The 21,581-nt window shown below is 36.1% G+C and overlaps 1 protein-coding gene across 1 annotated transcript in view; it reads right to left on the bottom strand.

Annotated features, from left to right (window-relative positions):
- Positions 1-875: 875 nt before the first annotated feature.
- The window catches only part of LOC129229757 (uncharacterized), a gene marked incomplete at its 5' end in the record, with an annotated part of 54,148 nt that continues 33,442 nt past the window's right edge, over positions 876-21,581 (bottom strand). Inside the window, one exon of the mRNA XM_054864128.1 lies at positions 876-980. Within this exon, the coding sequence (XP_054720103.1) occupies positions 876-980 (105 nt within the window). The remainder of the gene's footprint in view (positions 981-21,581) is intronic.

The following is a 21,581-nucleotide window of genomic DNA, read 5'->3' as shown; positions in this document are numbered from 1 at the left end:
TTATTGCAGCGGATTTACGTCAGTCCAATGAGCAGCGCGCTTATTGGACTGTTAACATTTCACAAACACGGGAGTTGAAATTGATTGTTTTGGCTGACGTTCCATTTCAAATAATTATGTTTTTTCTCAAGAGTAAGTTTTGTCACTTTTTCCCTCTTTCGGGAGGCCGTCCAGAGAGGACGTGCTTTTTTCACCTCCAGCTCCGGGACCGGTTTTCCGGCCCCTTGACTGCTCTCGCAACCCCTGCGTTGGCCGAGTGTGATCCTCAGCGGCAAGGCTTTTAGCTTTTGCCGGGCTGACGGGCGCGCTAGGCTGAGAGCAGTGGGTTCGTCTTGTCTCCGGCGAGAAGGGCCTTTTTCAAGGCCGTGCTGCTGATCGCCCTGGCATCGCATATGGCTCCACAGGCATGGATTACTCCGACAGTGAATTGGATTATGACTCTGATATCGACGAAGCTCCTCTGGCCGCTCACCTGGACCCAGCGAAATACCTGGAATATCGGAAGGACAGGACTGGGGTAAGTAAGCCTACATTTGCCTCTTTGTGCTTAAGTATAATAGGAGAAGAATGTACATTGAAATTGCAAATGCGCGTAATGTAGACGCGCTTGAAATAATTAAGGAAAAATTAACCACCCTGCAAAATGCTTTTGACTTTGACAACAAAATTAAATTTGATTGGGGAAACCACGAAGCAATTACGCGACAACTTAAAAATATAATAGACAAAAGAGAACAGCTTTCTCACTTTGAAAACCCCATTCCCACCACGAGCTTTGAAAGTACCACTGTTATTGTCACTTTTGACAACAAGCAAATTAATATCAGCTCTATTTACTCCCCCCCCCCCCAAACAGCTATTAGCAGGCATGATCTTTACATGATAGCCGATAACAAACCTAATTTTATTATTTTTGGCGATTTTGATGCATGACACAAACTCTGGATCTTAGGCAGGGATAATGCCAAAGGTGAAGTTGTGTATTAGTTCGCCTCCGACAACGATTATAACATCATTGCCCCTCGTACCCCCACTCATTTTAGTACTTACTCCCCCTCCACTCTTGATTTTGCTGTCACCAACCTCACGCTCCCCCCATCTCATTATTTCACAGGACCTCCTTTCTTCAGATCACAATCCTGTTTCTCTCACTTTTTCCATCACTACAAAATTACCCAAGCATACGTACATTTCTAAGTCCACCAATTGGAGGAAATATTACGTCATTTTGCACGATCAGGTCAGCGGGAACCCCACTGTTGAGACAACTGAGGATATCGACAGAGAGATCTTAAATCTCACCAACATTATGAACTCTGCTTATGATTCCAGTACCACCAGTATCAAGACCTCCTCCCCCCCCCCCTCTTAGGTTCCCCATCCACATTCGTAGGCTTATTAAAGAGAAAAACAAGCTCAAGAGGCGCTAGCGGGAAACCTACTACCCCCCCTCCATCAAAACTGAAATCAATCGTCTTACTGAGGTTATCAAAGATCTTATTAAAGACTACAGGACTGATAACTGGAACTCTTTCATTAAAAACCTGCCCAACGACAACAGAAACCTTTATCGTCTTGCCCGCAACTTCAGGAACCCCAGAAATCCCATCCCCACTCTCACTATCAACAACGGTACTCTTGCTACAGACGAGGATAAAGCTAATGCTTTTGTCGACACCTTTCAAGGTAACTTCACAAATACCCTCACCCCCCCCCCCTTGACAGAGAAGTCATTAGCACGGTCCATAATAACCTCGGTCTTGACCCTTCCCCCCCACCCAAGAGTTCTGCACCCCCACTGAAGTTAACGACTTGATCAAAGCCCTCCAAAAGAATAAAACCCCTGGCAGGGATATATATATATATATATATATATATAATAATAATAATAATAATAATTTTAATGCTAGATGGAACCGACAATTGAAGTTATCGATTTCAAACCGTGTAATAGAATTATATGACTCACCTTAATTTGATATTATTTGCTACAGCATTAACCAGTCAAATATTCAGTTATTGAAAATTATATCTGAATAATAAACATATCACTATGGAATTAATTATTGCTGATCACTATGGAATTAATTATTGCTGAGAACAGCAGAACTGGAAAGAAACGAGCTAGGCGGACTACAATCCAAAGTTACAGCTTGTTGGCGGGAAAAAAATCGAGTAGTCGTTCTGATTTATGCCGCTAGACGGCAAACGTTCGCACTTGCAGGAGAAGTGAATTTTTGTATGACAATACATATATGTATTTAATCCGATAAGGAATTTTTAATTAAAAGTTTCAGAGCGGGTCAGATGAGGTGAAACAGTTGGAACAGTTCAATGAGAATGCACCCCCTCCCGCCTCATGTAGTTACGTTTTTGCAGTGAAATTTTTAAAACTATTTACTAAGGGGAGGGGGGAGAACAAATGCATATTTTTATAGTTTATTTTAGAGTTTTTATTTAATGTACCTATTTTTTACGGAAGAATGATTTCTAATGGCGTTTTGAGCAGTTAAACGAAATTTTTCACTTTTCACGAGGGCCATTTTAATGACCGAAATTTTAATAACTCTAAAACTACATGTCTTAAGAGGAAAAATCAATCTCTGTTAAATAGATCTTTTAAAGCTCTTTCAGATGATGCACATTCATATCACAATATACAGATCTATAATGTAGTTCTAAACAGTCAAACGTACGTACTCACCTTTCCAGACGGCCATTTTGATGACGTTAATTGTAATAACTCTTAAACAATTAGTGATAGGAAAAAAATCCAATCACTATTAAATAGCTCTTTTAAAGCGCTTTTAAATGATATACTTTAATATCGCAATATTAAGATCCATAATAGAGTTTTAATCTGTTAAACTAACGTACTTCTCTTAATAAGGCGGCCATTTTGAACTTCTATCTTGTGCTTCCGGAACACAGAGCAGCGCCATGTTTAATACTGTAAATACGCGTATTCACCAAATATCCTAAATAAACAAACAAACCACTGACGTAGACCGGAAGTAGCGAGTCTTATTTCCGGTTAAGCGCCAATCTCCATTGCTAGAGATAGGTGTTCATAGCGAAAGCGATTTTGTTGTGCTTCTTTAAAAAGCAGAATAATGTCTTCTGCGTATTTCAATACATTAAATAAGAAAGACAAACTTAGTTATTGTTAAAAATTATCTTTCAATGGCTGTGACCTTACCGATCCTTTAATAGATGGATGGCGAATCTATTGCTAACGATTGATGTTTACAGTGTTCAGGCAATTTTGTTTTCTTTCAGTTCTAGGTAGAATCATGTCTTTTGCGTATTTTAATGCATGAAATGAGTATAATAGGCTTTGCTATTTTCAAAAATTGTCGATCAACGGATCTGATTTTCCTGATCCTTTAAATACAGAAATAAGAAGAAAAAAAAAAAAAAAAAAACGAGTCTTCGTTTGTCGATCATTACCGCGATTTCAATGATAAGCATTTATGAGTACCTCCTAAACAGAAATAAAGTTGATACAAAGTCTGCTTTCAAGAATCACAAACCTACTGGATTGCAAGTACGTTGTGAATTGTAATTCCTATTCTTAAGTTGAAGCTATTTTTTCAATGATGGAAGCTTTTCTGCACTGTGTTCACACAGAATGGCTATGACAGGGAGTTTTGGTGTCATATTCAATCAATTCTCCTGTTGTAGCTTTTCAGTTCACACACACTTATTACAGTTGCTACCTAATTTTCAGGTTTGATATTTAATATATTTTATTACATATTTGTTCATCATTTCTTTGCAGGGGCGCCGACTTGCAAAAATTATTGGAGGGGCCGGGCATCATCGGGGGTTTAGGGGTTATATAATCCCTCGGAGGACCCCCATCCCAAATAAAGATCAGATTTTTGTGTCTTGAAAATGCCATATTTTCTGGTGTGTATAATTTAAACAAACAAAAAGTATGTGACACGGTGTTTTCAAAGTAAAAGAATAAAAATTGGTTTACAAATTTTCCGGTTCAACTTTTAAATCATATCACTTGTCTTAGTTAGAGATTTTTTTGTTCTATTTTATGGGGAACCGTGCAATGCCATAGCTAGGCATTGATATTATTAGGTAGGAAGGACACTTGACTTGAATGGAAGAGCACTCTCATAGACGCCAACTTTTAAAAAAATGGGGAGGGGGGTAAATCGGAGGAAATTTTCTAAATTTGAGATGAAAAATAGTGAGTTTTAAAGTTTTCTTAAAGCATTTTAAAATCATATAATCAACATTGGAACCCCGAAAACTCGACAAGCCTGACACATATTTTTTGGTCTTTAAAAAGGGAAAAAATAAATACAAACATGTGCATTATTTTCGTAAAAAGGTAATTTAATTTAGGCATGTTTTTTTAAGACCCTGTTTAATAAAAGCAAGCACTCTTGTTCAACTGCAATGATCTGTGTGAGTCCAATTGATGTAAACAGCCCAATAATGCAAGATTTCACCATTTCACAAATCTCAATGTAAAGTGCCTTGTAGTATGTACTACTCCTTTGGGATTTTGAAAGCGTGCGGTGAGCTGGCTTTGTTGTTTTCATACTTCTTTGGTATACGTCGATTCTGAGGAAGCGAAGGATCATCATTTTGAAAAGGTTTTTCTTTTAAACACGATTCCCAAAAGTATTCAAAACTATCACGTCTCCCATTTAATATACAAATCAAACCCTCATACATTTTTTCCCTATCAGCAACACTTAGATGAGCTCGCAACAGAGCTGCCCACCGGCAACAGATTTGACCCGTAAGTTCGTGCACTGGGACAAAATCTTAGTGTGCTTGCTGCACTATAACACCATCATTATTCACACTATACTTGTTTTCAGGTAACCTGCTTACTACCGTAATAATTATTTGTTTTAGCTCACTGCTGAATGTATTTACAAGGTAAACTATCTTCAAACAAGGAAAATAAAAGAAATTTATGAGTTTTGAAAACATAATATAACTAATACTTTTCTTGATTTATTGGGGGGGCTCTGCCCCCTCAAAAATATTTTTGAGGGGGCTCGGGCCCCCTCAGGCCCCATGGAGTCGGTGCCACTGTTTCTTTGTTTAATCAACTTGCTTCTGTAGCAAGATTGATAGGCATAAAAAAATTTGAAAGATAACAAAATTTAAATTTAATCTCCGAGTGCTTTCTCCTGCTTTAAAATTGCTTTGAATGTAATACCAATAGCTGTACTATGATACTATACTATAACTTTAATTAATGTGTTTGTTTACCGATTGTCGAATATCTAAATTTGTTTACAATTAGAGCGCTTAATATTAAAGTACCGTCAATAACTCGAAGTCCTAAGAGACGGGCTAAATGGTTCGAGTTATTGATAGTTCGAGCTATGGGAAGTTTTTTTCTCATTAGGTAATGAATAGTGGTTCTTTATTTTAATCACACAAATCAAATAAAACTGTTTGAAACCCGTCAAAACACTGGAAACTTTCAGCTTTGCAGGAAGCAAATAAAAAATTGTTCAGGTTGAGTTTTTCTAATAATCAATTTAATATTATAGATCAATATAGATCTTCACACATTACAGTAAAAATACAAAGCTGATGAAATTAAGGTGAATGTTTCCAGCTCGTAAATACCTCGCACAAAGTGTGTTTACTACATAATATTCATTAAGATTCAATCCTTTCGCTTTAAAGCATTGGCTTTGATTCGACGATCAGGACCTTTAGAAATTTGAACATCTTTATTTCTGACATCTTATTTGCTCCTGTCCTCATGCTGTACCCGAAAGCAGAACAACATCCCCTCTTTTTACGAAAATTTTGCGCCTTTGAAATTTATGATTAATTTAAAAAATTCAATCACATTACAGATACGTAAACAGAGCAATTCGTCGTAAGAAGCAATACAAATAAGACTTCCGCCGGAAGTTTTGAGTGACCCCGTGCAGCCCTGCCACCTAGTGTTCAAAAGAGTAAGCGTGGCTTGGAATTTGGTGAATATTCGAATAAAGTAAATTAAGTGTTTCTATCATATTTGTGCTATCCAGTAACATTGCCTCTTCAATTATATGACGGTCACCACAGTTAGTTGGCGACGATGGAAGAAAATAAGGAAGAAATGACCAAAGAAAGGTAAAAGTTACAATTCGGCGAAATCGAAAACAGCCGTCAATTCGTTTCAACATTGAAGATTCTCCAGGTACTCTTATTTGTTTTTTCTTTTCAAACTGTGACTTTATTTTCAAAATATGGATGCTGAACAGTTCAATACATTCATGGCTGCATTTACCCAGCAGCAACAGGCAATGTTAGCACAAATCGAAAAGCACTTGTCGAAAGAACATTCAAATGAAACTTCAATAAATTTAGTCAATGTATCTCCGTTCGAGAATTTTGATTCCAAACGCGAAAAATTTTCATGCTATTTAGAACGTTTTGATAATTACTGCACTATGAAAGGCGTTGACAATGAAAAAATTTCTCAACTTTTATGCGTGTCCATAGGTTCGACACACTACAACAACTTAGCAGCTTTCCTTGGACCGGAAAAGCCTGTCAAGCAGCTAGAATACGAGAATTTAGTCAAAGCATTTAAACAAATCTTGATACCAAAAAGGAATGTTGTTGTTTCGCAGCATTATTTTCTAAATATTTACCAAGAAGATCGTCAATCGATTGCAGAATTTGTCGCCGCTTTACAGCGCGATGTAGCCGACTGTGAATTCTCAGTAAAATGTGAATGTGAAAAATCTGTCCAAATTGCAGATGTGTTAATACGTGCACAATTCATTCGTGGCCTACGTGACGATTGGTTGCGTGAACAAATATTACAGTCGGATAAAACAACCTTCGATGATATTCTGTCAAAAGCAATTGCTCTCGAAGCTTCAAAAATCGAAAGTAAAGAACTTACACAAAAAAATTCTTCACGTCAAACGCCATTTGATACTAATAAAATTTCCAGTTCTTCTACACGTCCACGTCAGAAAAATCGTTCCAGTTCTTTATCTAATTATCAAAGGCAAAAACCGGATTATAAAGCTCTTGGCATAGAAAATCTTTGCATAAGATGTGGTAGGAATAACCATAAAGTGAAAGAATGTAAAATCAATAAACAGAAATTGAAATGCGGATCCTGTAAAAAAATAGGACACGTCAGTAAACACACACAGTAACCAAGGGAAGAAGATAGCTGACAATAATAGAGAACGGATGCGTAATGGTGCTCAAGGCCGTATCCAGAAATTTTTTCGGGAGGGGCCCGGATTAGCACATTGCCCTAACACACACACACACACACATATAGTATATATAGACACACCAAACGCATAAAAATGTTAACATAGAAGCCTTTTTGTCTCGATTTTTAATAATTTCACTGCTTGGACTGTTGTTATTTTAATTCTTATTATTTTTCTTATTCACCTTGTAGTGGTAAGGATAACAAGAGAGTGTCCCTTTAAATCGGATGTAGAACATCCATAATTTCAGGGGGTCCGGGGGTTTTTCCCCCGAGAAATTTTCGAAAAAAAAATCTGTATTTTGAGGCTTTATATTAGGTAATTGAGACTACAAAAATATGAAGAAAAAAAAAGGCAAACAAAGCCTTTTAAAAGTTATACATTCTTTTACAAATCAAGATCAAACAAAATAAAAACTTCTTGCTCGACAAATCATGGAACTTCATGGACAGAGAGGAAAAACGAGAGAGGAGAAAAGAGAAGCACTTCGTCATCTGCTCATATCGGCTTTTAGTGAAGTTTGTTTTTGATCACTCCCCCTACCCCCATTTTTTTTTTCATTAAATGTTCTACAGTATGAAAATTGTAAAAAAAATAGTTTAAAAGAAATGGTGTAGACATTCAGAAAATAAGAATGGAAGAGTAATATTCTGGCCATTTGGACAATTCATACTTTATTTTCTTGATAAGATACAAAATTGAAGAACTTTTCAAGGAATTTCAAAAACTTAAATAATTTTCAAAGACTCTTGAGCAGTTGAAATTATTTGAAGCTCTTTATTTACACTTTTCAGAAGTTGATTGCACAATCTTACAAAATGATTATAACTTTGTAAGACACACCCGTTTTAAGTTAAAAATAAATGCAACGAAATATTTCTCGAAACAAACTTTTTTTTTCAATCACATGTAGTGCAGAAAATGAAAGAGAGTAGAGTAAGTGTTATTTTTTTTCTCATACTAATGGTATTAAGAGTATGCAGTAGAAGTAAGAAAAAAAACAAGCAATAACAAAAGAACTTCCATGATACTGAATTTGGCATTAAATAAACGCAAGACAAGAAACATACCAGTCACAAAAATGATCTTGAAAATTATGCTACAAAAACGCGAGAATCGTGATTTTTGCATTTTTTACTCAGGATGTATCAAGGAGCTGAATTTGGCACATCTTGGTAACAAAATACTCGCCTAATCGGAAACTAGGGGCCCAGCCTTTGGGGATTCCCCTACTCGAATCAGGACAGTGCAAGTTTTATAGCAGTTTTAGGGGGAGGAGGGCAGGGTCGTGCACAGAGGGGAGAAGGGACACCTGTTGGCCCGGGCCCGAGCTTAAATGAGGCCCAATATTTTAAAACCTACGGTTGAAAATATGGGTAAACAATATGGAGAGGGCCCAAAAAAAGCATTTGTGACAGTCCCAAAATTTCTGTGCACGCCCCTGGAGGAGGAAGTGCACAGAAGTCAGTTTGGTAGACTTGAAAAATCTACCGAACTGACAAAGGGCTTGCCTTAACCCTGGACTGCCCTGAATTGAATTGGGAAAGAGAACAGGAAGTCCTAATTAAATGTCTAAATTTCAAGTGTGCCTTGCAGCTAATGAGAACTAGAACTGCTTTTTCTGTATTTCTTCAAAATATTATAAATTTTGAATAGTAGCAAAATTAAGAATAAAAAAAAACTTTGTTATTTTCCTTTTCTGACATTGGGAATTAAAAAAATAATAATAAAAAAATCCTTCTGTTTTACGGTACAAAACATTTTGGGTTTCGGGGGGGGGGGGGGGACCGGGCCCGTCAGGTCCCCCCCTCTGGATACGGCCCTGATGTTTGAAGACGTTAAGAATGAAGACAAAATGCGTCGATTTTAAATTTAGGTTTGTACGAATGACAAACGTACGAATCTTTAACCTAGTTTCAAACTTTCTTTAAATTTCAAAGAAAAACTGAAAAAAAAAGGGAACGAATAGTCAGTAAATAGAAAGAATCTTCCTTCAGTTGGTACGTGGAAAGTAAAATAAAAAGTTGTTCAGATTTCCTCCAGAAGTGAAAAGTTTACGACTTTGCTTTCGTCGTGCTTCAAAATTACTTTCGCACTTCGAACAAAGCATATTAAACAAGAATCTCAAAACTTCTCGTTGACATTTTTGCTATCAAACATAATTTTTCGAAAAATATTTCAAATACTATGCTTGCTATTATTTAGTATGTTCCTATTTAGCAGTCAATTACTAATTCTGAAACGAAACTGTTTGTGAATAGTAACAAAAATTATAATAATAAAAATAAAACTAAAAAATAAATAAGTGAAGGAATAAATAAATAATGGTACGTTAAAAAGGGGAAGAAACATAAATAAAAATAATTAATAAATAAGTAAAATAATAAATAGTAACGGTATTTGTAACAGAATAGAAGTAAATACATATTTAAAGGTAAAAATAATAAATAAATAAGTGAAAGGAATAAATAAGTAACGACACATAAAAAAAGCATAGATTCAAAAAGTGCATAATTCATAACAAGTAAAATATTTTGGACTATAAAAATGAAATCGTTTGCATTTTCCCTTCTTTTATACTTTTTTAAAGCTATTTTTTTCTATACTAAGGAATGAAATGTTACACTTATTCAGAATCGGTACGAGTTTTCAAGTTTTGGATGTAAAATATTTATTTCGAGATTTATTGGTTTCATTATAATTAATCTCTTTGAACTTGGTTTTTTAAAAATTAATGGAAAAAATTTTGAACTATTACTTCATGTAATAAATTTGCATCGATATTCTTGGCTTAGTTAAATTACAAAAATCCAAAAACATTACATTTAAGATTCTGCAAATAACAATATACAAAACATTTCGGCTTTCGGTGGGGGCCCGGGCCCGTCAGGCCCCCCCCCCCCCTCTGGATACGGCCCTGATGGTGCTTGTAGTAGGCCACAGTGGACTGATCGGTAAGGTGTCAAACTCATACTGGAGGGTCCTGGGTTCGATACCAGCCGTCCAAGATCCTTTGTGTTTGTTAAAGGTGACTGTGGTACTTTAAATATGTTTGTGGTCACAAAGTTCTCCAAGTAAATTAATATGTAGTAATTATTATTGGGTTTCTTGCTTCTACAAACGGCTCCTGCTCTTCGGAATCGACTTTATTTAAATTCAACGCTATGGACTGTACGCAATCCTCTTTTGACAAAAATAGCTCCCAACACACAACAAACATTTTCAAGCATGTCCCTCTTTCTGGGTAGTGGCATTTATATCCTCTGGTGCAAGGGCTTCTAGATTGCCCTCCCCCCCCCCTTTGGGCGGTGACGGGGTAGTAGAGGGTCTTGTGTGTGTGTAGGTCATAGATGCCACTGCCTTGAAGGAGCGGACATGAGTGGGCAATGGTGGTTGCAGCAGACCCGCAACTGGAAAGTCATGAGTACTATTCCCTCCAGTCGTCCAAGATCCTCCATCTACGTTAAAGGTGAATGGGCATATTGAATATTGTCTCCTCAGAGCAACAGTCGGATATCTTAGTGTTATTTCTAGGATCAGATGTCTTAGTGTTACTCTGAAGCGACGATATGTTCATGGTCACACAGTTCTCCTGCGGTGCTGGGTCAGGTGTGGCTCGGCTCTTGGTCTGATCAAAAAACAGAGTTGCCTTCACGGCCCTGTTCAACTATTAAACCACTTATAGTAGTAGGTACGAGGGACCACGGAGCGTTAAGTGGTGCTCACAGAAGCCCAGTTCTAAGCATCGAAGGAGGTCAAGCAAGAGTAATAAGCAATTTGTTGATTGCTAAAGATTTAAACTAAAAAAACTATTAATCCATAAATATTTTTAAAAATTTTAATTTTTGACATCTTGAATTCAAATTATGTTATTTGCTATCACGAGTGTGCAGGTGTATGTAAGACCGCATGGGTGCGTAGCGCAAATACGCCACCACCCAGGAGTGGTCCCGCTTGCAGAGGCTGGGTACAGTGGAGTTTGTGCAGGGTTAAGTTTTATGCTTAAGTTAAGCCTTGAATGAACGCAAACGAATACTAATGAAATTATAATTTGCATTTTGACATCTTGAATTCGAATTATGTTTTTCGCAATCACGAGTTGCCATGGGACCCTACTCGTAGGGCTTTTTGTTTCTGCATATCGTCGCCTCAGAGCAGCACTAAAACATCTAATCCCAGGAATAACAGTAAGATAACCTAAGATATCCTACTGTTGCTCTGAGGCGACGATTTGCTCCTGTCCTTGCAGTGGGCCCTGGAGTGCAGGTTTACCCACAACACTGAGGGGCCTTGGCCCAATCCAGTGGACGGTAAAGGGCCCTGGTGACTTTTTGCAGGAGGCCCAAAATTTGAAGATCCAGGTTTGCCCTGCAGAATCGACTTCGTTTATAGCTTACACTCTAGACTTTACGCAATCCTTTTTAGACAGAAACAGCATCCAGCACAGATCAAACCTCCGCGAGCATGTCCCTCCTTTTGAACAATGGCGTCAATATCCTATGGTTCAGGGGCCTCCCTTGGCGTCTGTGTGGGTGGGTGAACAGTGCGGAGGCTTAGGATCAGAGCAGTGAACCCACATTTGCCGAGAACGAAAGAAGGGGGATAGGAGTTGTAACTCCCCCCCCCCTTTCCAATGAAGTAACAAAATTATTTGTATGAACACGTATCCACGTGTGGTCGAGTCGAAAAAAAAAACTCAATATTCATTCGGGGGTGAGTAAAATAGATATTAAGGTCGATTTTTAAGTGAAAATTTTTTCGCGAATACAATGCTTCCTTTTTTGTAAAAGGAAGTAAAAAACATTTCTCTCTAAACATATACGCTTTGAACTACTTTTTGAGGCATTATATATCGATCTGCAGTATGTATAGCAATCGTGTGCAAAAGCAGTTTTTATTTTCATAGTTTTCTATTTTTCTTGGCGAAAATAAAATTTTTAAATTTACACTGAAATTACCTACATTCTCGTCAAATCAAACTACAATGCACTAGCAGCGCCCTCTAGGTATGTGAAATTTTGATGCTACATTTCGGAATCGGAGATTTATATCCTTAGCTTATAGACTCCATGCCTATTAAGCTGGATGATAAAACAATCTTCCACTCCAAAGTAACTCAACTGTTCAAAGCATGTGACAACAATTAACTACTGGAATTTCGACCTATCCACCGATTTTCCAGGGATGTTCTGAACTAGAATTCCGTAGCGGTTTTTCGACATTTTTCTGTCCTGCGATCGACAATGAGCGAGACAGAATTTTTAATTTATAAAACAGCTAAAGAAAATATTGACGGTGGCTAAAAATGTATAAAATTTCTTGTACTATTATTCGAAATTTAGCTTTCAAATATGAAATATTTCTGTGATATGAATGATATAGAGACACCTCCATTAGTCGATAATTAAACTATTACTGATTTTAGCGATGTAAACCTTGACATTAAATTTTGCGAATCTGCTTCGAATATTGTAAATGCATTTTGCTAAAGATACAACTACTAGTAAAAAACTCCAACCTTCTCCTAAGAGAAGCGTTAAAAAAAGCATAAAGAAGAAGAAAAAAGAAATTAGTGATGTTTTTATTCACAAGTCAAATGCTAAAAACATTGTCAAAAATGAAAATAAAGTTAAAATAGAGAAAAATGATCCTGTTTCGGTTAGAGTTGATTGCTCATCGGTATCCTTAACCAACTCTGAATGTGAAACATATTCTTCTTATTAAAAAAAACTAATCATTCTGAAATAAGAACTGAAAATGCTTTAAAAGTTTTCAAGAAATCCAGATTAAAGAAAAATAAATTTGCCCCGATTTGGGTTGATGGAACTAACGACTCTGATGTCGGTTAAAATTGTTTTCTGAAGTGACCGGTGGCACAATTACCGGCAAAACTAAACATGACATAGGTGTTCCATGCCTAGTTTTGAAGCTCATAAAAAATTAAAAAAGTACCTTGATGAAAATTTCATACGCTTAGACTACCCGAAGAAAACAACTTAAGATTGTTATCCAAGGATTACCCATACAAACAGAATTGAACTGGATTACTTATAATCATACTAGGATTTGTCCCCCGACATATTGCGCAATTGCATTAAATTATTCAGGACAAAACAAATTGCCCTTGTTTCTCATTTATTTGAAAGATCAAGACGCAAATGATAAAATCTGGTCACTTGAGAGATTAGGGAATTTCAATATCACTCTTGAATTCCTCAGAAAAAAAGACATTGTGCAGTGTTGGGAACTGCCAAGAATTCTTTCACACCGCTTTTAGCTGTGCACGAGCTCCGGTGTGCCTAGTGTGTGCGGGACAGCACAAAAAGACTGCCGAAAACCCCCAAACGTACCGCCCTCATGTTTTCACTGCAAGGGTGAACATCCAGCCAACTTTAACTATCGTCCAAAGCGACAAAATCTCATTGATTCCTTGAATCGAAAAAATAAAATTGAAACTTGCACTAATTCTGGTTCTTCACCCAAAATTTCTAGTGCTCTTAATGATATTCAACATTCCCAGTTTATTTTCATTCTTTGTCTGATACTACAAAATTAGGTTTCGCGTCATTTCCGTTAGTTGAGTAGGCGTGGCTTATTGTGGCGGATTTACGGCAGTCCAATGAGCACGCTGCTTAACATTTCACAACACAGGAGATGGAAATTGATTGTTTTGGCTGACGTTCCATTTCAAATAATAAGTTTTTTCGCAAGAGTAAGTTTTGTCACTTTTTTCCCTCGTCTTACCTCTTAATAATTTTAATTATTAAATAAACTGTTACTTTTTTTTAGAGAAGTGGGCCTAACCTGCGATCTTCAAGTAAAATGTAGTATGCATAAATAATAATTTATTCAGCCTTGCCTACTATATTATTTAAGTTTTTTCCTAATGCGCCGGATGGTGGCGTGATGGGTAGGCGCTGGCCTTTTACGCTTGGGGACCCAGGTTCTGATAGGGGAGGATCCCTTGGGTAATCATTTGGCTTAGAATATCCCTCGGAAAAAATTAAATTCATAGTGCAATTTCGCGTCAAATGAGAGCCGAAGGTGCCTCCATCTGGTGGAAACTGGGCGTCAAAAACACTATAGTGTCATGCATCAGCGCCTTAATGGTGACACACGAAAGACTGATTCATTGTTAAGGCGCACTAGGTCTGGTTATGGCCGCATATTGACCGTTCCCAAGCGGTAATTTTGTAATCCACACTTCGACTAGGTTTCTGCCGTGCTCGATAGATGGCGCCATTACTTTTTCATCATGTTTTTTGCGCTCTTTTTAAAAATGTCTTGTGTTTTTTGAAGTTTTAACCAGGGATAGTTTACCATCCGGCTTTACTTATTCAAATATTAATATTACAAACGATCAAAACGAAAATTTAACTTTCAGAGTAAAAGAAATCACAGATGAAAATGCTGCAAATGTAAGTTTTAAATTTTATTTTCTTAATTTCATTGCGGATAATCCCGGAAAAAAAAAAGTTATTTAAAGGACAGAACAGCCGATTTAAATCATTGGAATTTTTAAAAAAAGTGACAATTCATGTGCCTAAAGGTTTAAAGTTGTAATTAATAATTTAGTCAACTGTCTAATTGATACAATTATATCAATTAGATAACATTATATGCAGTATTCGGGGGGGGGGGAGTACATATATATAGTGTGAAATGTAAGTCAGAACAGCTCTGTTACAAAAGTACTCCAATAGGCTTCCTAGTTTTTTTTTATTATTATTATAATTTTTTTTTTTTGCAAAACACACACACACATATATGTATATGCCAATGTTTTTTTTTTTTTTTGCTGGTGGGGGTGTGATCGCTTCCTTTTGGGGGGAGGGGGAACACAGTCACCCTTAGTTTTATTTACTCAATGTTTTGCAGCATTTTTTAAAATTAATTTTCTATTTAGTTTGGTTCTTTAAGTTTTGTTGTTTTTTCCACCAGTACTTACATGTTCTTTACTTAATTGCTATGTTGGGCCTTTTTTGGGCAAAGATTTTTTAGATTGTATTTGTGTTTTAATAAAAATTGAATTAATTTCTCTTTTGAATGGCTTATACAGATTTAACTTAAATATGCTTGTTAATTTTATACACGGAACTGGTTACAGCAATACAGTGAAAATACAAAAAATACTTGACGTGTTGCAACAACATATCCGAAATCAGGGAGATTTAATAAATACGCTTGTTAATTTTATACACGGAACTGGTTACAGCAATACAGTGAAAATACAAAAAATACTTGACGTGTTGCAACAACATATCCGAAATCAGGGAGATTTAATAAATACAAAATCAGCTATCGCTGTGTGCGTAAGACAGACAGAAGAGTTTCTGGGGATGGTCCTTCAAAGCATACAGGATGCACTGCTAAATTGACAGTTACAATACGAAGACAAGTTACTTTCATTTAAATGTATATATAACAGGGTTTGAAATAGGGTAAAATTTCTAGGGGGAATGTCCCCCTTTACTTCAGATTCCAGGGGAGATTTTTTGAATTTAAGGGAGAATTTTTATAAGTTCTGAAAATTTGTTCAGAATTTTTTTTATAATTCATTTTTATTTTATTTTTCTATTTATTCATTTTTAAATTATAATTTTTTTAGTGTAATATCAGTCCCACACACACACATTTTCAAATAATTATTCAGTAATTTTGCAATTTTACTTTATTATTTCATTTTTAATAAAAAATTTTACAACTAAGTAACATCACATACACTCAATTATTTTTTTTAAATAGAACATTTTCTGGTTCTAATTATCCGAATGGGGTTCGGTCCCGATTGTTTAGAATAATATTTCTACTGAACAAAGACTTTTTTTTTCTGGCGATCAAAAAGTTAAAGTAAAAAATTGCCTATACCTTTCGAAAACGGATTGTTGTTTCCAGCAGTTTTTGGATCGCATTTCGACCGGCGGATCGGAATCGGTTGATGTAACCAGTTCTGTGTATAAAATTAACAAGCATATTTAAGTTAAGTCTGTCTAAGCCATTCAAAAGAGAAATTAATTCAATTTCTATTAAAACACAATCTAAAAAATCTTTAACCTAAAAAGGCCCAACATAGCAATTAAGTAAAGAACATGTAAGTACTGGTGGAAAAAACAACAGAACTTAAAGAACGAACTAAAGAGAAAATTAATTTAAAAAAATGCTACAAAACATGGGTAAATAAAAATAAGGGTGAATGTGTCCACCCCCCCCCCCCCCCAAAAAAAAGGAAGCGATCACACGCCCACCAGCAAAAAAAAAAAAAGAAAATCATTGGCATACGTATATGTGTGTGTGTGTGTGTGTGTTTTGCAAAAAAAATAAATAAATAAAAAAACTAGAAAACCTATTGGAGTACTTTTGTAAAAGAGCTGTTCTAACTTACATTTCACACTATATATGTATGTACTCCCCCCCCCCCCCGAATTCTGCATATAATGTTATCTAATTGATACAGTTGTATCAATTAGACCGTTGATTAAATTTTTAATTACAACATTAAACCTTTAGACACATGAACTGTCACATTTTTTTTTAATTCCAATAATTTAAATCGGCTGTTCTGTCCCTTTAATAACATTTTTTTTTTTCGGAATTATCCGCAATTAAATTAAGAAACAAAAAATTAAAACTTACATGTGCAGCATTTTCATCAGATTTCTTTTACTCTGAAAGTTAAATTTTCGTTTTGATCGTTTGTAATATTAATATTCGAATAAGTAAAGCCGGATGGTAAGCTATCCATGGTTAAAACTTCAAAAGATACAAGAAATTTTTGAAAGAAGCGCAAAAAAAAATTATGATGAAAAAGTGGTGGCTCCATCTATCGAGCACGGAAGAAACCAAGCTGTAGCGTGAATTACAGAATTATCGCTTGGGAACGGCCAATATGCGTGGTGCATCAGGTTGTTTTGTCATCCCGATTCTTACTTTGAAAGTTATACAAAAAGTTGTGATAACTTATCATATCGCCTCCTCGCTTTGATTTCGAAAAAAGAATTTGATGCGCCATTTTTGCAGAGAAAACGGATATTCCAAAACTCTAATGGCCGAAGTCAAAGGTGAAATGGCCGAAAGTCAAAGGTGGAAGGTTTAGGTGAACGACCTATCCCATGAAAGTAACCCTTCATGAAAAGCAAAACTAAAAATAAAACTTGCCATACCGCCAATTTTCCCGCCGATGTTGGCCCATTACTCCGGACAAAAAGGGTTGGGTTTCGATCAACCCAAAGTACGCCTCCTTACTCTTAGCCCCACTCCCTAGCCTAAAGTGGGCGTAACCGTGGGAAAATGGACGACACCCCTCTTATACAGCCCCATTGGAAAGAATTAAAAAAAAAATGTTTTATCCTAATTGAGACTGATCAAAACGCACATCCGAATGAAGTCTTGGTATAGTAAAGCTGATATCGCGCTTCCGAATGAGACCACTCATAGCGCCACCCGTTGAAAAATTGCGGAGTTAGCTTTCGTTTCCTAAAAACGCAACAACATAGGGGGAGAAAAGTAATAAACAAAGGTGTAGAGAGTTATCTATTGAGTATAGAAATACACCTCATTGACATGAGTGTGAAAAAATAGCACAGTTAAAATGTACACTTGCTTTTCGTGGCTTCATGAAAACGTCCCGGATTTACGTTCCTATGACGGAACGAAATTTGGACGGAAGGAGTTATAATAATCTTCCGGGTAAAAACATTGACACTAAATGTCAAATAAAGGTATATTGCTGCAACTTTTTAATCTTTTTCTATCTCAAATGGACTTTTTCACGTCACAGTGCAGGAAATCACGGAAAAAAAAAGCACGTTCTTGCGACCAATTCGTTGTATTGGTGTTCTAATGATGTCTTTTCGTCGTAAATTGATAATTCTTTTACAACGTTCACTATTTTACTTTGTCTCGGTCCGTATTCAAGATAGAAAATTCTGACCCCACAGCTTTCCACCAGGTGACGCTGTGAGCGGTTACATTCGGTAGTGCATATCCGATTTACTACACCACGTTTATAAAGATAGCAGCATCCGTTCCGAAAATAACTATCCTTTTTGGGAATTGTACAAAGTGCAACCATCTACTCGTGGTTGGTTCTGGGTTGTTGATAACTGCACTTCCAACGAAAAGCAGTATAGTGCACATTTATTGCATAATATTATAACAGGAATCTATAAGAAAATTTCGATATTTAATTAATTTTAGGAAACTCTGCGGGTTTATACGCCAACAAAAAACAAAAAGAAACGCAAATATTTTCAGAGCTATACAAATAGAGTGTTAAAAAAAAAATTTTAAAAATTAGCCCTGGCTATAGGGTGGTAACTTACTGAATACACCTGCCTTTGCCTTCAAAATTCGAGTTGAACGGAACCATTGTTTCGGTCACTCGACTGGTCAGTGCTAATTCTGTATTAGCTACCAGTTTATTTGGCACTCTTGAATTCCTTAAAAGGTTTTTCTACCTCCGGTTCAGTCGCTCTTAGGCCGGACTGATAATAATACTAAGCACGAAACTGCAGTACTCGGCTGGAATTGAGCTGGCTTTTTAAACTGTACTAGAACAAAATGTTTTAACATTTGGGTTTTCATAAAAATGTTAAAAATTTACAGCTTTTTTTTTGAGCAATCACGATTGCTTATTGCTTTCATTTGACTGTCTTTGGCGTTGTGGTTTCTTTTTCAGCTTGGACCAGGGCTGCAGCACCACCGGCGGCGGCGCGGCTGGTCCTGAGCACTGTCCCCCGAAATCCACTTTTGCTGGGCGGTGGGGTCCATGTCCCACACACACGAACGCCTACACACACACACACACGAACGCCTACACACACACACACACACGAACCGAAACGCCTACACAGACACACACACGAACGCCTACACACACACACACACGAACACCTACACGCACACGCACGTACACAACACTCACTCACACACATGCATACATACACTTACGCACGCACCCCACACACAGGCGCCTACACAAACACACACGCTCGTGATTGCGAAAAACATAATTTGAATTCAAGATGCCAAAAATTCAAATTAATTTTTTTTTTTTTTTTTTTTTTTTTTTTTTGTTCTAGAACAAAATGTTTTTACATTTGGGGTTTTCATGAAAATGTTAAAAATTTACAACTTTTTTTTTTTTTTTTTTTAAGTTTGCAACTAATGCACAAAATTGAAGACATAAAGATTATTCCCCTTTCCCCTTTTTTTGGATGAAAATAAATAACTATTTATTTCGCTATTGGAAGTTGCGTTTCGAAAATATCCTTTTTTCGGCCCATTCTATTATACATTCATTTAGAGACATGCACTATAACGAGACCAACTCTTTATGCCGGGAGGCTATTTATAAATCCTTGAAAAGTTTCCACAATATTTCATTGAGAATCTTCGATTACATTCTACAAATATCTCGTACTTTATTTTATTCATTCACGAATCTTAGCACCGAAAAATAAGGGGACCGTATACTTCAGTCGAATGTTAGGGGGTTGTATTTACATAACAAGAAACTATTTACAGGTTACGTTATTAAGATAATTTTAGATGAAAAATAGCGGAATAAACGCCAAATTTAGCTAGATTACAACAAATTAATCGCAAAAAATATTACTATTTACAGAATTTCTAACAATACATTCAAAATCAGCTGAGTATACAGTCATAAAATTTAAACATAGACTTGATACGACAATCTTACAAAAAATCAAGGCAAAAATTTAGCTCATGATCGTTCAGTTCAAATCAATCCCCTACGTGGTAAGTATTTAACATAGATAAGATTTAAAAAAAAAAAAAAAATCCTTACTCGTTTTTTCTTTTGCAAACATAAAATATTAAATTAGCACCGTTACTTTTTACGAAAAATGAAATTTAGCTTAGTAGGTACGAAAACGCATCGTGAAGCAAATAATCCAACTCATACAATGAGGCGGTTTCATTTTATTGATATGGTAAGAAAAATCGAAAGTTTCCTCTTACAAGTTTTAGTTCACGTTTTAAAAATAGAGATTTGCTGATATTTGTGGGATATAAGTGAGACTAGAAAATGTACATAAAAATGCAGTGAAGCCCCGATTTTACGACAAGAGCAGTAAAATACGGGAAAACAAGAAATGTATAGAAAGCAAAAATCAAGTAGTAGAAAAAACTGAAGAAGTAAAGATGACCCTTTTAAATGGTATAAGAGAAATGAAAATGATAAAAAATACCATTTTTGATCATACTAGCGGTACCCTCACGGCTTTGCCCATAGTGGAAAAATTAAAAGGTCATTTGGTTCGCCTGTACATTTACGAATGATGAATTTTTCGCCAATTTGCTATGTTCATTTGCTCGCCCGTGTTACGGTTTCACGTTATGACAATTTGGTAATTTACTCCTCCACGTTATGATAATTTTCTCGGTAAAATGTTCTTAAAATTGGAAGAAAAACAGAACAAACTCGAATTTTCGAAAAATCGCTTCGAGATGCACACCCTCATGCTATAAACTAATTTTGTACCGAATTTCATGAAAATCGGCCGAAAGGTTCAGGTGCAATGCACGTCACAGAGAGATATCCAGACAAACTTTGAACTTTGTTATTACTGAAGATTAACATATTTAGTTGCAAATCCGGGCATTTAGGGTGAAAATAGTCCGTTACATAACCTGTGTGGAGTAGTAGCATTTCAGTTTTCACAGATTTACTTTCAACAGCGCAGATTAGGGACTATTCATTAATTACGTAAGGATGATTTTGCTAATTTTGATCCCCCTCCCCACATGTGAGGGTACGTAAGATTTTCCAAACCCCTCCCCCCTATTCTTACGTAACATTCTATTTCATTTTTTAAAATAATAAAATAACGAATCTTAGATCACTGGAATCGTTTCTTAAATTCACTATTATTAAATTAAACCTTTAAATAAATAACCTTTTAAATTAAACCTTAATAATAAAACATGCCAAACTTAGTGTGATTCTTTTCATATATTTTGCACTATCAATTCTTTGTAAAACAACTAAATTAACAGCTCATTCTACTACGTTTCACAGGCAAATGAAACACAATCCCTGCAAACACTTGACCGCGCGAATTTTGATTTAAAATATCGACTTGGAAAATACCTTCCCACCTTAAGTAAGCGTATGTAGATATCCCCCCCCGCTAACCCTCGGGACCCTTACGTTATGAATGAATATCCCCTTCGCTCTAGAAAGCTCAAAAGGGAACATATTACGAATGTTCATTAAAATTTCCTCTAGCAAAGTACAATTTTTGAAACTACCAGTATTTTTTGCTCTTACTTTGTGTATAAAAGAAAGAACTACCTTTGTACACTCTGGGTCATTCTCATTTTTTCATTCCA

Source organism: Uloborus diversus, chromosome 9 (assembly GCF_026930045.1).
Source record: "Uloborus diversus isolate 005 chromosome 9, Udiv.v.3.1, whole genome shotgun sequence".
Taxonomy (NCBI): Eukaryota; Metazoa; Arthropoda; class Arachnida; order Araneae; family Uloboridae; genus Uloborus; species Uloborus diversus.
This window is presented reverse-complemented; position numbering and strand designations above follow the sequence as displayed.